Genomic DNA, 12795 nt, shown 5'->3' with positions numbered 1-12795 from the left:
GTTGAGGAGCATACTTAATTCTCTCCTTGGCGCTTAGCCTTTGTGGAAAAGGGTGAGTGTTGCTGAGTCGTTCCGGACGGAAGCCAGGCAAGGGATTTTCATTGTCAGGAGATGTATCCTTGCAATAAAACCAAGTTGCGTTCCATTCCTTGGGGTTAGTATGGAGTTTGACGTGGGGATAGGTGATTTCTTTCCTTTTCTGAATGGCCATACCGCCCAGTTCGGTATTAGGCCCGTCAGTGAATTCAGTACGGCGGTTCAGATGAAAGAGATCTCTAAATAACTCGACTGAAGGTTCCTCTTGAAGGTATGCCTCATAAAGTACTTGAAAGTGACATAGATTGGTGACGGAGTTGGGGCCAATATCCTGTGGACGGAGTTGAAAGTTGGCTAACACATCCCGGTAAAATTTAGAGCCGGGCGGTTTGAAGCCCCGGGCCATGTGATCTGCAAAAACCACGACCTCTCCTTCCTGGGGCGTAGGAGGACATTCATCTCTAGGAACCCTCCAGTGAATCGTATCTTTGCTATCCAAAGCGCCGATCAGGACTAGATCGTTCAGCTGTGATTCTGTGACACGGGAGGGAACCCAGTTGCACTCGTACACTTGTTTGGCCATGACGAGATCTACAAGAAATAAGTGGTCCGGTTCAAGGTCATGCCGGATAAAAAAGGTGTTGATCTAATTACGGTAAACCGGAGGCAGTACCAATAAACCGGTCTTCTACAACGCAGCATCAGATGGATTCTGGCGGTTCAACCAGGGGACTAATGACATATATGCCGGTTTAGCAATTTTTTCTCTATGGTGAAGTTAAATCGCCTGGCCTAAGCATCGGAAGCAATTGAAACTATGGACAACTAGTCATGCAGAAACAAGTTTCACAAAATCAGGTTACAGCCGCGGATCTACAGCAAGCTCATAAAAACAGGAAATATTTCGAAGACTAAGGCGGAAACAGAAATGAACCATTGAGCGGATATGTGCGGGAGATCTATGCGCTTGGATGAGAAATAGCAGGTGGACGCTAAAGGGATCGTTACTAAGCACAGCAAGAGTCCACAGATGCATTCAAGGTCAGAGAACAGCCATGAACGCGCAATGAACATAGCAAGAACATGGAACCCTAAGAACAGATCTAGGTTAAGAAGGAGAGAAGACTTACCGAGAACGGAGAAGATGCGGAAAGACGCCGCAACACTCTGGTACGTTCAGGTTGATGCAGCGGCCCGAGACGAGGCAGAGGTCGACGGTGGTGGCGGAGCTGCAAAGCCGACGATGTGAGGAAGAAGAAGAAGGGACGAAGGGGAAGAGAAAGGAAATGACCCTTTGGTCTTATTTATAAGGCAACCGAGCTAGGTCAAACGCGCGAATCCAGGAGCTGTTATTAAGAGGGTGTTATGAACTTCATAATGACGTCATGCCGGTTTACAGTAACCAAAACTGATGACGTCATGCCGGTTTACAGCAACTAAAAATAATGATGACATGGAGATTTGCCAATTAACAGAAGATATCCAAGACGCAAGATGGTGTGAAGGATTGACATGAACCAGTTCAAATCAATCTGGGGCCTAATGTTGGGGATATTACCACTAGGCGTAAACCGGCCTACTTGGGCCGAGTTAACTTCATTAGTGGCGTAAACAGATGAAGGCCCAAGGCCTGTAGTCGGTTAGAGCATGTAGCCGTAAACCGGCCTGATGTATGACTTGTATTGTAAGTAAGGAATAGAGAGATAGCAACCGGAGTACGAGTATGAACCGGTTAGGACTCTATGGACCGACGGGCGCCACCCGTGTATATAAGGGGGCGACCCGGTGCCGGTTCAAGGCAGACAACCACAACTCGAGCCTAGGCAAAGCTTGTTTGCTCCCTAGCCATCGAGACCATATCAATTCCATCACAACTAGACGTAGGCTTTTACCTTCATCGAAGGGGCCGAACTAGTATAAAATCCTCGTGTCCTTGTGTCCGCTTTAACCCCTTCAAGTAAACTCGTAGCGATGGCTCCACGACTAAGTCCTTTCGCTAGGACATCTGCCGTGACAAATCCACGACAGCGAGCTTACGACATAATTTGCAAAGAGCTTTTGACTACGTTCAGGATAATTAAGTTCATCTAATGAACTCCCACTCAGATAGACATCCCTCTAGTCATCTAAGTGATTACATGATCCGAGTCAACTAGGCCGTGTCCGATCATCACGTGAGACGGACTAGTCATCATCGGTGAACATCTTCATGTTGATCATATCTACTATACGACTCATGCTCGACCTTTCGGTCTCTTGTGTTCCGAGGCCATGTCTGTACATGCTAGGCTCGTCAAGTTAACATAAGTGTTTCGCGTGTGTAAATCTGGCTTACACCTGTTGTATGTGAACGTAAGAATCTATCACACCCGATCATCACGTGGTGCTTCGAAACGACGAACTTTCGCAACGGTGCATAGTTAGGGGGAACACTTTCTTGAAATTTTAATGAGGGATCATCTTATTTACTACCGTCATTCTAAGCAAATAAGACGCATAAACATGATAAACATCACATGCAATCAAATAGTGACATGATATGGCCAATATCATTTTTTCTCCTTTTGATCTCCATCTTCGGGGCTCCATGATCATCATCGTCACCGGCATGACACCATGATCTCCATCATCATGTCTCCATGAAGTGGTCTCGCCAACTTATTACTTCTACTACTATGGCTACCGGTTAGCAATAAAGTAAAGTAATTACATGGCGTTGTTTAATGACACGCAGGTCATACAATAAATAAAGACAACTCCTATGGCTCCTGCCGGTTTTCATACTCATCGACATGCAAGTCGTGATTCCTATTACAAGAACATGATCAATCTCATACATCACATATCATTCATCACATTCTTCTTGGCCATATCAAATCACATAGCATACCCTGCAAAAACAAGTTAGACGTCCTCTAATTGTTGTTTGCATGTTTTACGTGGCTGCTATGGGTTTCTAGCAAGAATGTTTCTTACCTATGCAAAACCACAACGTGATATGCCAATTACTATTTACCCTTCATAAGGACCCTTTTCATCGAATCCGTTCCGACTAAAGTGGGAGAGACTGGCACCCGCTAGCCACCTTATGCACCAAGTGCATGTCAGTCGGTGGAACCTGTCTCACGTAAGTGTACGTGTAAGGTCGGTCCGGACCGCTTCATCCCACAATTCCGTCGAAACAAGATTGGACTAATAACGGTAAGCATATTGAACAAAATCAACGCCCACAACTAATTTGTGTTCTACTCGTGCAAAGAATCTACGCAATAAACCTGGCTCTGATACCACTGTTGGAGAACGTAGCAGAAATTCAAAAAATTTCCTACGTGTCATCAAGATCTATCTATGGAGAAACCAGCAACGAGGGGAAGGAGAGTGCATCTACATACCCTTGTAGATCGCTAAGCGAAAGCGTTCAAGAGAACGGGGTTGAAGGAGTCGTACTCGTCGTGATCCAAATCACCAGAGATCCTAGTGCCGAACGGACGACACCTCCGCATTCAACACACGTACAGCCCGGTGACGTCTCCCACGCCTTGATCCAGCAAGGAGAGAGGAAGAGGTTGAGGAAGACTCCGTCCAGCAGCAGCACAATGACATGGTGGTGGTGGAGGAGCGTGGCAATCCTGCAGGGCTTTGCCAAGCACCGTGGGAGGGAAGGGAGAGAGGTAGGGCTGCGCCAGGGAGAGGTCAAACTCATATGTTGGCAGCGCTCAAGACCTCAACTATATATAGGGGGGAGGGAGGGGGTGCACCCCCTCTAGGGTTTCCACCCCAAGGGGTGTGGCAGCCCCAATCCCATCTAGGGTGGCGGCCAAGGGAGGAAGAGGGGAAACTTGCCCCCCAAGTTAGGTGGGTGCGCCCCCTCCCTCAACCCTAGGCGCCTTGGGCCCTTGTGGGGGGGGGCGCACCAGCCCACCTGGGGCTGGTCCCCTCCCACACTTGGCCCATGCAGCCCTCCGGGGATGGTGGCCCCACTTGGTGGACCCCCGGGACCCTCCCGATGGTCCCGGTACGTTACGGATAAAACCCAAAACTTTTTCGATGACCAAAACAGGACTTCTCGTATATAAATCTTTACCTCCGGACCATTCCGGAACTCCTCATGACGTACGGGATCTCATCCGGGACTCCAAACAACATTCGGTAACCACATACAAACTTCCTTTATAACCATAGCGTCATCGAACCTTAAGTGTGTAGACCCTACAGGTTCGGGAACCATGCAGACATGATCGAGGCGTTCTCCGGTCAATAACCAACAGCGGGATCTGGATACCCATGTTGGCTCCCACATGTTCCACGATGATCTCATTGGATGAACCACGATGTCAAGGACTCATTCAATCTCGTATACAATTCCCTTTGTCTAGCGGTATTGTACTTGCCCGAGATTCGATCGTCGGTATGCCGATACCTTGTTCAATCTCGTTACCGGCAAGTCTCTTTACTCGTTTCGTAACACATCATCCCATGATCAACCCCTTGGTCACATTGTGCACATTATGATGATGTCCTACCGAGTGGGCCCAGAGATACCTCTCCGTTACACGGAGTGACAAATCCCAGTCTCGATTCGTGCCAACCCAACAGACACTTTCGGAGATACCTGTAGTGCACCTTTATAGCCACCCAGTTACGTTGTGACGTTTGGTACACCCAAAGCATTCCTACGGTATCCGGGAGTTGCACAATCTCATGGTCTAAGGAAATGATACTTGACAATTAGAAAAGCTTTAGCATACGAACTACACGATCTTTGTGCTAGGCTTAGGATTGGGTCTTGTCCATCACATCATTCTCCTAATGATGTGATCCCGTTATCAACGACATCCAATGTCTATGGTCAGGAAACCGTAACCATCCATTGATCAACGAGCTAGTCAACTAGAGGCTTACTAGGGACATGGTGTTGTCTATGTACCCACACATGTATCTGAGTTTCCTATCAATACAATTATAGCATGGATAATAAACGATTATCATGAACAAGGAAATATAATAATAACTAATTTATTATTGCCTCTAGGGCATATTTCCAACATGTTGGGCCTCCAAGCGTAGAGTTTTGTAGGACAGTAGCAATTTTTCCTCAAGTGGATGACCTAAGGTTTATCAATCCGTGGGAGGCATAAGATGAAGATGGTCTCTCTCAAACAATCATGCAACCAAATAACAAAGAGTCTTTTGTGTCCCCAACACACCAAATACAATGGTAAATTGTATAGGTGCACTAGTTCGGCGAAGAGATAGTGATACAAGTGTAGTAATGATAGTAGATATTAATTTTTGTTATAGGAACAATAAAAACAGCATGGTAGCAAGTAGAAAAAGTGAGCACAAACGGTATTACAATGCTTGAAAATGAGGCCTGGAGTTCGTACTTTCGCTAGTGCAATCTCTCAACAATGCTAGTATAATTGGATCATATAACCATCCCTCAACATGCTATGAACAATCACTCCAATATTCTTATATAGTGGAGAACATAAGATGAAATTGTTTGTAGGGTACAAAACCACCTCAAAGTTATCATTTCTGATCGATCTATCCAAGAGTTCATACTAAAATAACACCAAGTTATCCTTTCCAATCAATCTATCTAAGAGTTCGTACTAAAATAACACCATATGATACACATCAACCAACTCTAATGTCACCTAGATACTCCAATGTCATCACGAGTATTCGTGATTTGATTATCCGATATGCATCAAACAATTTCAGATCCATAATACCCAATCCAACACAAAAAACCCTCAAAAGAGTGCCCCAAGGTTTCTACCGGAGAAACAAAGACGAGAACATGCATCAACCCCTATGCATAGATTACCCCAATGTTACCTCGGGAATCCACGAGTTGAGTGCCAAAACACACATCAAATGAATCAATATGATACTCCATTGTCACCACGGGTATTCATAGCACGACATGCATCAAGTGTTCTTAAATCCATAAAAGTATTCAATTCGATAACAACGAGATCTCAAAGGGAAAACTCAATTCATCACAACAAGATAGAGAGGGGAAAACACCATATTATCAAATTATATTAACAAAGCTCGCGATACATCAAATCGTGCCAAATCAAGAATATGAGAGAGAGATTAAACACATAGCCACTGGTACAAACCCTCAGCCCTGAGGGTGGACTACTCCCTCCTCATCATGGTGGCCGCCGAGATGATGAAGATGGCCTCTGGTGATGATTTCCCCCTCCGGCAGGGTGCCGGAACGGGGTCTAGATTGGTTTTTCTTGGCTACAGAGGCTTGCGGCGGCGGAACTTCTGATCTAGGTTAACTTTCGGGGGTTTCTGAATATATAGGATTTTTCAGCGTTGGAATCACGCGAAGATGGGCCTCAGGGGGCCCACAACCCACCTGGGGCGCCAGGGGGGCTGGCGCGCCCTGGTGTCTTGTGGGCAGCAGCCCCCCTGGTGGTTCTTTGCTCCATTGTTTCTCTTTTCTTCCAAAAAATCGTTAAAAAATTAGTCGAATTCAGAGAACTTTTATTTCTGCATAAAAAACAACACCATGGTAGTTCTATTGAAAACAACGTCAGTCTGGGTTAGTTCCATCCAAATCATACCAAAACCATATAAAATTGTTGTAAACATGGCATGAATACTTCATAAATTATAGATACGTTGAAGACGTATCAACCAGACGGTGCACGAGAGAGCAGCAAGGGAGGGGGGCGCGCCCAGATGCCTTGTGCCCCCCTTTGTTTCCGTTTGACCTAATTTCAATCCTATAAATTCCCATATATCCAGAAACCTCCGACGCGATACGCGAAACAATTCTTTCGCCGCCGCAAGCCTCTATTATTCCGCGGTCCCATCTGAAGGCTTCTGTTGGTACTCTGCCGGAGGGGAAACCATTGGGGAGGCTATCTTCATCAACCTTACTGCCTCTGCGATAATGTGTGAGTAGTTCCCACAAAACCTATGTGTCCATAGCAGTAGCTAGATCTCTCTCTCTCTCTCTCTCTCTCTCTCTCTCTCTCTCTCTTCAATACAATGATCTCGTCTGAGATCAATCCGATGTAGACTTTTTGCGGTGCGTTTGTTGGGATCCGATGAATTGTGGGTTCATGATAAAATTATTCATTGAAAGTATTTAAGTATTCTCTAAAATCTATTTATATAATTTTATAGCTTTGTATGCTTTCTGATCTATGAGTTTTCTTTGGCCAAGTGAATGATTAGATCTTAAGAGGGAGTAGTGCATAATAATAGTGAACGGATGGCGTCCGAGTGATAAATGACGTCCAAATGAATGTGCTTCTTCCGAGTGAAGTAAACCTTAATGACTCCTGAATGTATTTGTGACCCTGGGGTCTTGGAGTATGATGTTATAAGCCCCGTGCGTGACCCAAGATGTACGCTTGGTAACCCTACCCGTGGTAGGTAACCCCAACCGGCGTCACGTACATGCGCAAATTTTTCGGTCTACATGTAGTTTGAAAATGGGTCTACGGGATGAAAAACGAACAACCATTCATTTGCATCGATATTCGGTTTGGCTTTCTGTCCATTTTGACTCAAACGGATTTCTGCAGGCCAAATGGGTAGACGGGTTGGAGTGGGGGCTGACAGTCAAATCCTAGCGAAGACACCACAGGGAGAAGCATCCTTCGGCTCAGCCCCTCTGCGATAAGAGGCGCCGGGCGAGAGATGCTCCCATGGGCGGCCACGGCCTCCTCCGCCGCCGCCGCCGCCCTTCTCCATGCCTCTCCGCGCCCCGCTTCACACCGCGCTGCACTACCTCACTACCGTCCATCTCCCTCTCTTCCGCCGCCGCTCTCAATTGCCTTCCGGGCCCCGGCACGTGTCCTCCCTCGCGGCGGCGACGCCTTCTGGGAGGAGCCAGACGACGGCTCCGGGAGCGACTACGAAGATAACGGAAAGCAAGCGACCGTACAAAGAAGCTCTCCTTTCCCTTCCCCCTTACCGCTCTCCAGGCTCGTTGCAAGGCGGCAGCAGGAGCGTGAAGAGCAGGAGCTCCGGAGAGGTATCGACTGGGTCTCCGAGCTAAATTTACTCCTCCGAATTTTCTTGATGTGCTTCTGTTCTTCTAGTTTGCACTCTAAAAAAGATTGTGCTGTTTATGCCTCTCAATTCTCATTTCAGTATTTTTGCTGTTACAGTTTTTTTTTTTTTTTTGAAACTGGAGTTACAGTTTTTTGAACTGTACACCTTATTGTGCCGCTATTTTATCCGTCCAGAAATCGAGCTTCTCTTAACGCCGGAAGAAGAGGCTATCTTGGATCAGAATGAGACAGCTGATGTCACCAAAATATCATCAGTTAAGTGTGTTTCACTATCTTACTGTCCATTTTGTAAGTGTCTCCCACTGTGTTGGAGAGTTGTTCTTTCAGGTTTAGTGCTGTTTGGACTTTAGGTGGTTATGCTAGTTGTAAAAGTAAAATGCAGTGTGTTTGGTGGTGGGTGGTTTCGTTGACGCTAGGCACAGCGCGACATCTGTTACCATTTTGTAGCTGATTTCAACATCATGTCTCGGGTGTCATTTGGCTTTGTGCATCACATCAAATGATGCAGAGACAGGAAGGGTGATCTTTCTAGCATATAAGCATATCTTTTTTTAGGACATCTGAGCAGCGAGTGATACAGATATGTGGCATGTTGGAATGTTGGATGTTGATTCTAACTTCTGAAATTGCATTGCTTGGTGCAGCCCAAATGGCATCCGCTTCATACATACGCGTTGGCGCTGCAGATACCTCTCATGGACAAGCTGCTGGACAATGGTGTTGATATTGATTTAGTTGATAAAGTAGGCTCCCGCTTTATTTGTTGCGATGCTTGTCCAAAATCCCATCTAGGATAGTGGTGCTAATATTGGGAGTGTTGCTGATACAGGATGGTTTTACTCCTCTTCACAAGGCGATAATAGGCAAAAAGGAGGCTGTCATTAGCCATCTCCTAAGAAAAGGAGCAAATCCTCATGTCACAGATAGGGTAAACAGCAATATCCTTTTTATGATTTATTTTTCTCTAACCCCATAATGAAGTGGAAGATACTAACTGAACTTTGGAAAGTGGCATTTACACTTTAGCACTTGTCAGATGGATTTGGTTCCTCACTAGCAACAATGTAGTTCTTATCTTTGAAGTTTAAGATTATTCCTGTACGTTGGCCCTTGAATTTAGTCTGCCCCATTTGCAGGATGGAGCCACGCCACTACATTATGCAGTTCAAGTTGGTGCCCTGCAAACCGTGAAGCTGCTGATTAAGTACAGGGTCGATGTTAACGTTGCTGATGTTGTAAGTTGAAAGGACACACTTCTCTTACCAGCTCAACCACTCTGAGACATTAAGTTATTTTCTCATATTTTTCCTTACATGCAGGATGGCTGGACACCACTGCATTTAGCGGTACAGAGTAGAAATCGAGATATAACAAAGATATTGCTTGTCAATGGTGCTGATCAGACAAGAAGAACCAATGTATGGCCCTTTTGGTTTAATGTTTTTGGATCTATAATATTTGCTTCTGATGCGCTCAGGTCCTATTTTGTGTACATTCTCATGCCATTGTATGTTGTGTTACAAAATTTCGACAGTCACCTTGAGAAATGTTCATATCCACTGTACAACTTCTTTAATCTTGACGTTCTATCTAGACCACTATTCCTGCGATGCATATCTTGCTCTTTACTCTGAACTCAGAAGCTACTGTCTAAACTACATGTGTTGATGTGTTATGTTACCTGAGGACCAAAAGATGATCCTGAACACTGAACTCATAAGTTGTTTGGATTTATGTTTACACATTACAGGGTGGGAAAACTCCATTGGACCTGAGCCTATGTTTCGGAAGGGATTTCAACTCATATGATCTGGCAAAGCTTCTCAAACTTGTTCCAGCCAACAGAGGTGTGTGAGGTTCTGTTCTGACAAAAAGTTCGAGACAAAGATCAAATGTTAGGAAGTTAGTAGAATATGGGAACTCTGTCTTTAGGTGGTTATTCTGATTGTTAATGGACTGTTGATCGCTCCTTTGCATCCGGATTCTAGAAGCTTATGTAGATGGAACCAGAAACATGTAACCCGACAAGGACGAAATAGTCAGCACTAGATGAAATTATCCTATGTGAGGACTCCATGCAACTTGGAACTTGGAAAATTTGATCTGTGGTTGTTCTCATGGACATGCTGTGTAGTCTATACATCATGCCTTCGGGATAGGCAGTGGGCATACATGAAATCAAACTGCTTGAACAGGGTATCTCAGTTGGTGATTTACTGTAATTGGATAAAGCTTGCCTCAGATGTAACTGGATTAACAACATTCAGAGACGAGTTGGTGTTACCAGTTATTACATGATGGCGACATTATGAAGTTGTGATTGTATTTTCTTCAAACTGTAGAATTCAGAAGAGTCATTTTCATTTTTCATATGGGAACCTAATTTTTCATCATTATTGAATATTCCCATACTATAAAAAGTTATCGTGTGCAAAAGTATCTCTCTTTATGTCCACATATGAAGCAACTTCCAACACTTACAGATTTGCGTAAATATGAGCATACACAAAATGCAACCTGGTACCAATTTCCAAACAGAAATATCAGTTCTCAAACATGCAATACCAGAACATGGGAATGCAGAGAACTCGCATCATCTGAGAGTGAACTCATAGCAATCTTCCAAAAAAATATATATTTGTAAAGTAGAACCAAACATTTGAGATAGCAGAGCTACGTAAGACTACTGCATAGTGAAATCATGCTACAGAAATGTATAGAAATGTCACAGATCCATCTAGCAAAGTCCAGGAAAGTACACAAGTGCTAAGAGCTTAGCAACTTCCAAAATTGCTTATTCCTCTTGCAAGGAGATGCGCCTGAAGATGGCCTGGAAAGTCTGCCCTCCATTCCGCGCGACCTTCTGACCTTCTTCGGTGGCACTAGACAGTAGCTTCACAACTGGATCGACTTTTATCTCTTCCTCGGGAACAGCTTCGAAGAGTGGGTGCTTCTCCAGACACGTGCGCATCCATATACCAAGCTCCTCTACATCAGTAATAGTGTATATGATTCCTCCCACTTCCATCACGTAAGCGTATTCATCGAGCAAATGCATGCTAATCACCCTCCTCCGGTGGTTCTTCTCCTTGAAGTGAGGATCAGGGAACAGGAAGAACATTTTGGAGAGCTGAGCCTTTCCGAAGTAGTTAGGAATGTATTTCATTGAATTGGTGCGCACAACGGATATGTTGTCATACTGTCCTGGGTTTGATGCTCTCAAAGCCAGAACCCGCTCTTTGACATACTCGGTCACCTGTATCAAAATATGACAAACAAAGCAAGCAATTATAAATTGCGCCTTGAACTTTGAACTATTCAACTAGAGTAAACAAGTAGTTTGAAAGAGGGGAAGTTTTCACTTCTTTTGCTATGTACAAATCCATGGTATTATGCCATCACATACTCGATTAAGCATGCTTCTGTAGCGGAAATTCTTGTCCATTATCAGAAAACAAAACAAATAAACTATTGACATATTTGGCCTACTAAAATGCATAATGCACATTCTTTTTTCTTATTTGGAACAAGGGGGGCATGCCCAAGGCACATGCATTTTCTATGAACTATGTATCCATGTCCATGACCTTGCAGTTAGCACTTGGTAAAAGTTCTGAGTATATGATACTAGTTTTAATCGCTTGTTGTTACTTGTTACCTATGACTATACACTTCAACATCAACTCTTCCAGGCAGCAAAGCGAAATTGAAGCAAGAGCATCAAAATTACCTTGTCCCTCAGCTCCATGCCGATCATGAGCTTGTCGGGGAAGAGAGGCGAGAGCCCGACGAGCAGCCCACCAAACCCGCACCCGACGTCCGCGAAACGGATCCGGGGCGCCTCCGCGTCCCCACCCCCATCACCGTGCTCGCCCTTGTCGGCCGGGAAGTAGCGCGGGTAGTGCTGCGAGAGGTCGACGTCGTCGGGCGATATCGGGATCGGGAAGTGCGAGTCGCTGAGCGGGTTGCTGTGCGCGCGCGCCCGGTAGAAGCGCTTCCGCGGGAGCTTCCCCGACCCCTGCTGCCCGCCGCCGTTCGCGCCGCTGGTCCTCGTCATCTGGCCAAAGCCACGCGTTGCGGCGTCAGGCTCCCCGCCTGCTTCGTCTGGTGAGGCATTACAGCAAACACCTTGTAAGCATCGGCGCGACGCGAGTAGTATTGGGAATCGAGAGAGAGGGAGAGACGAACCGGGGGGTCGAAGAAAGCTGCGCCTCGCCGGTGAGCCGTCCGTGGGGGTACGCGCGCGCTGGGAACGAAGGTGCGAGGGCTGCGAGCTGAGCCGCCGGAGCTGCGTGTTAGGGCTTCGGCGTTGGAGGGGAAGGGTCAGGGAGCGACGTCTGGTCGGGAATTGGGCCGCGCCGTGCGAGTGTGAGAAGGAAGAAAAATCAGACCGACGCGTGGGAACAAACCTGGCACAGCACGAGGCCCGCCATGCCACGTTTACTTAACAGGCCGTATTGTGCCGGCCCGCGTGCCGCGCCTCCAGGCCCGACCACGGCTCCTGGGCCGCGTAGTTCGGCCCAATGGGCTATTTTTGCCTCTATATAAAAATTAAATGGATCGTGTCGTGCCGAGCCATGCACGGCTCAAGGGGTGCCGCGTGCTGGGCCAGGCCAGTGAGCACGTGTGATCACTGGCAGGCCCGCGGTCCACTTGGCCAGGTTTGGTGGGAATATCTTCGGCTTCGCAAACAATAATCATC

At 46.1% G+C, this 12795-nt stretch overlaps 2 protein-coding genes across 2 annotated transcripts; one reads left to right on the top strand and one right to left on the bottom strand.

Annotated features, from left to right (window-relative positions):
* Positions 1-7627: 7627 nt before the first annotated feature.
* LOC119339952 (ankyrin repeat domain-containing protein EMB506, chloroplastic-like) lies at positions 7628-10463 on the top strand. Its single transcript, XM_037611857.1, has 7 exons — positions 7628-8053; positions 8268-8347; positions 8738-8836; positions 8923-9021; positions 9230-9328; positions 9413-9511; positions 9844-10463. Exons 1-7 carry the CDS (start codon positions 7717-7719, stop codon positions 9946-9948), a joined length of 918 nt encoding a protein of 305 aa, XP_037467754.1. The 5' UTR covers positions 7628-7716; the 3' UTR covers positions 9949-10463.
* Positions 10464-10691: 228 nt separating this feature from the next.
* On the bottom strand, positions 10692-12471 carry LOC119340965 (tRNA (guanine-N(7)-)-methyltransferase). The gene is made up of 3 exons (XM_037612866.1): positions 12282-12471; positions 11824-12197; positions 10692-11349 (listed from the first exon to the last, which is right to left on the bottom strand). Exons 2-3 carry the CDS (start codon positions 12148-12150, stop codon positions 10888-10890), a joined length of 789 nt encoding a protein of 262 aa, XP_037468763.1. The 5' UTR covers positions 12151-12197; positions 12282-12471; the 3' UTR covers positions 10692-10887.
* Between the last annotated feature and the right edge of the window lie 324 nt (positions 12472-12795).

This window comes from Triticum dicoccoides, chromosome 7B (assembly GCF_002162155.2).
Source record: "Triticum dicoccoides isolate Atlit2015 ecotype Zavitan chromosome 7B, WEW_v2.0, whole genome shotgun sequence".
Lineage (NCBI taxonomy): Eukaryota > Viridiplantae > Streptophyta > Magnoliopsida > Poales > Poaceae > Triticum > Triticum dicoccoides.
Note: the sequence above shows the minus strand (reverse complement) of the source record. Positions and strands in the feature narration are given on the sequence as shown.

What these genes read in the sequence shown, in the direction of transcription:
- LOC119340965 (XM_037612866.1), bottom strand. Translation starts at nt 12,150, where the DNA reads ATGACGAGGACCAGCGGCGCGAACGGCGGCGGGCAGCAGGGGTCGGGG. An exon ending in GCATGGAGCTGAGGGACAAG is followed by an intron (nt 11,350 to 11,823) that starts GTAATTTTGATG and finishes ATTTTGATACAG; the next exon opens with GTGACCGAGTATGTCAAAGA.
- LOC119339952 (XM_037611857.1), top strand. Translation starts at nt 7,717, where the DNA reads ATGCTCCCATGGGCGGCCACGGCCTCCTCCGCCGCCGCCGCCGCCCTT. An exon ending in AGAGCAGGAGCTCCGGAGAG is followed by an intron (nt 8,054 to 8,267) that starts GTATCGACTGGG and finishes TTATCCGTCCAG; the next exon opens with AAATCGAGCTTCTCTTAACG. An exon ending in ATCCTCATGTCACAGATAGG is followed by an intron (nt 9,022 to 9,229) that starts GTAAACAGCAAT and finishes CCCCATTTGCAG; the next exon opens with GATGGAGCCACGCCACTACA.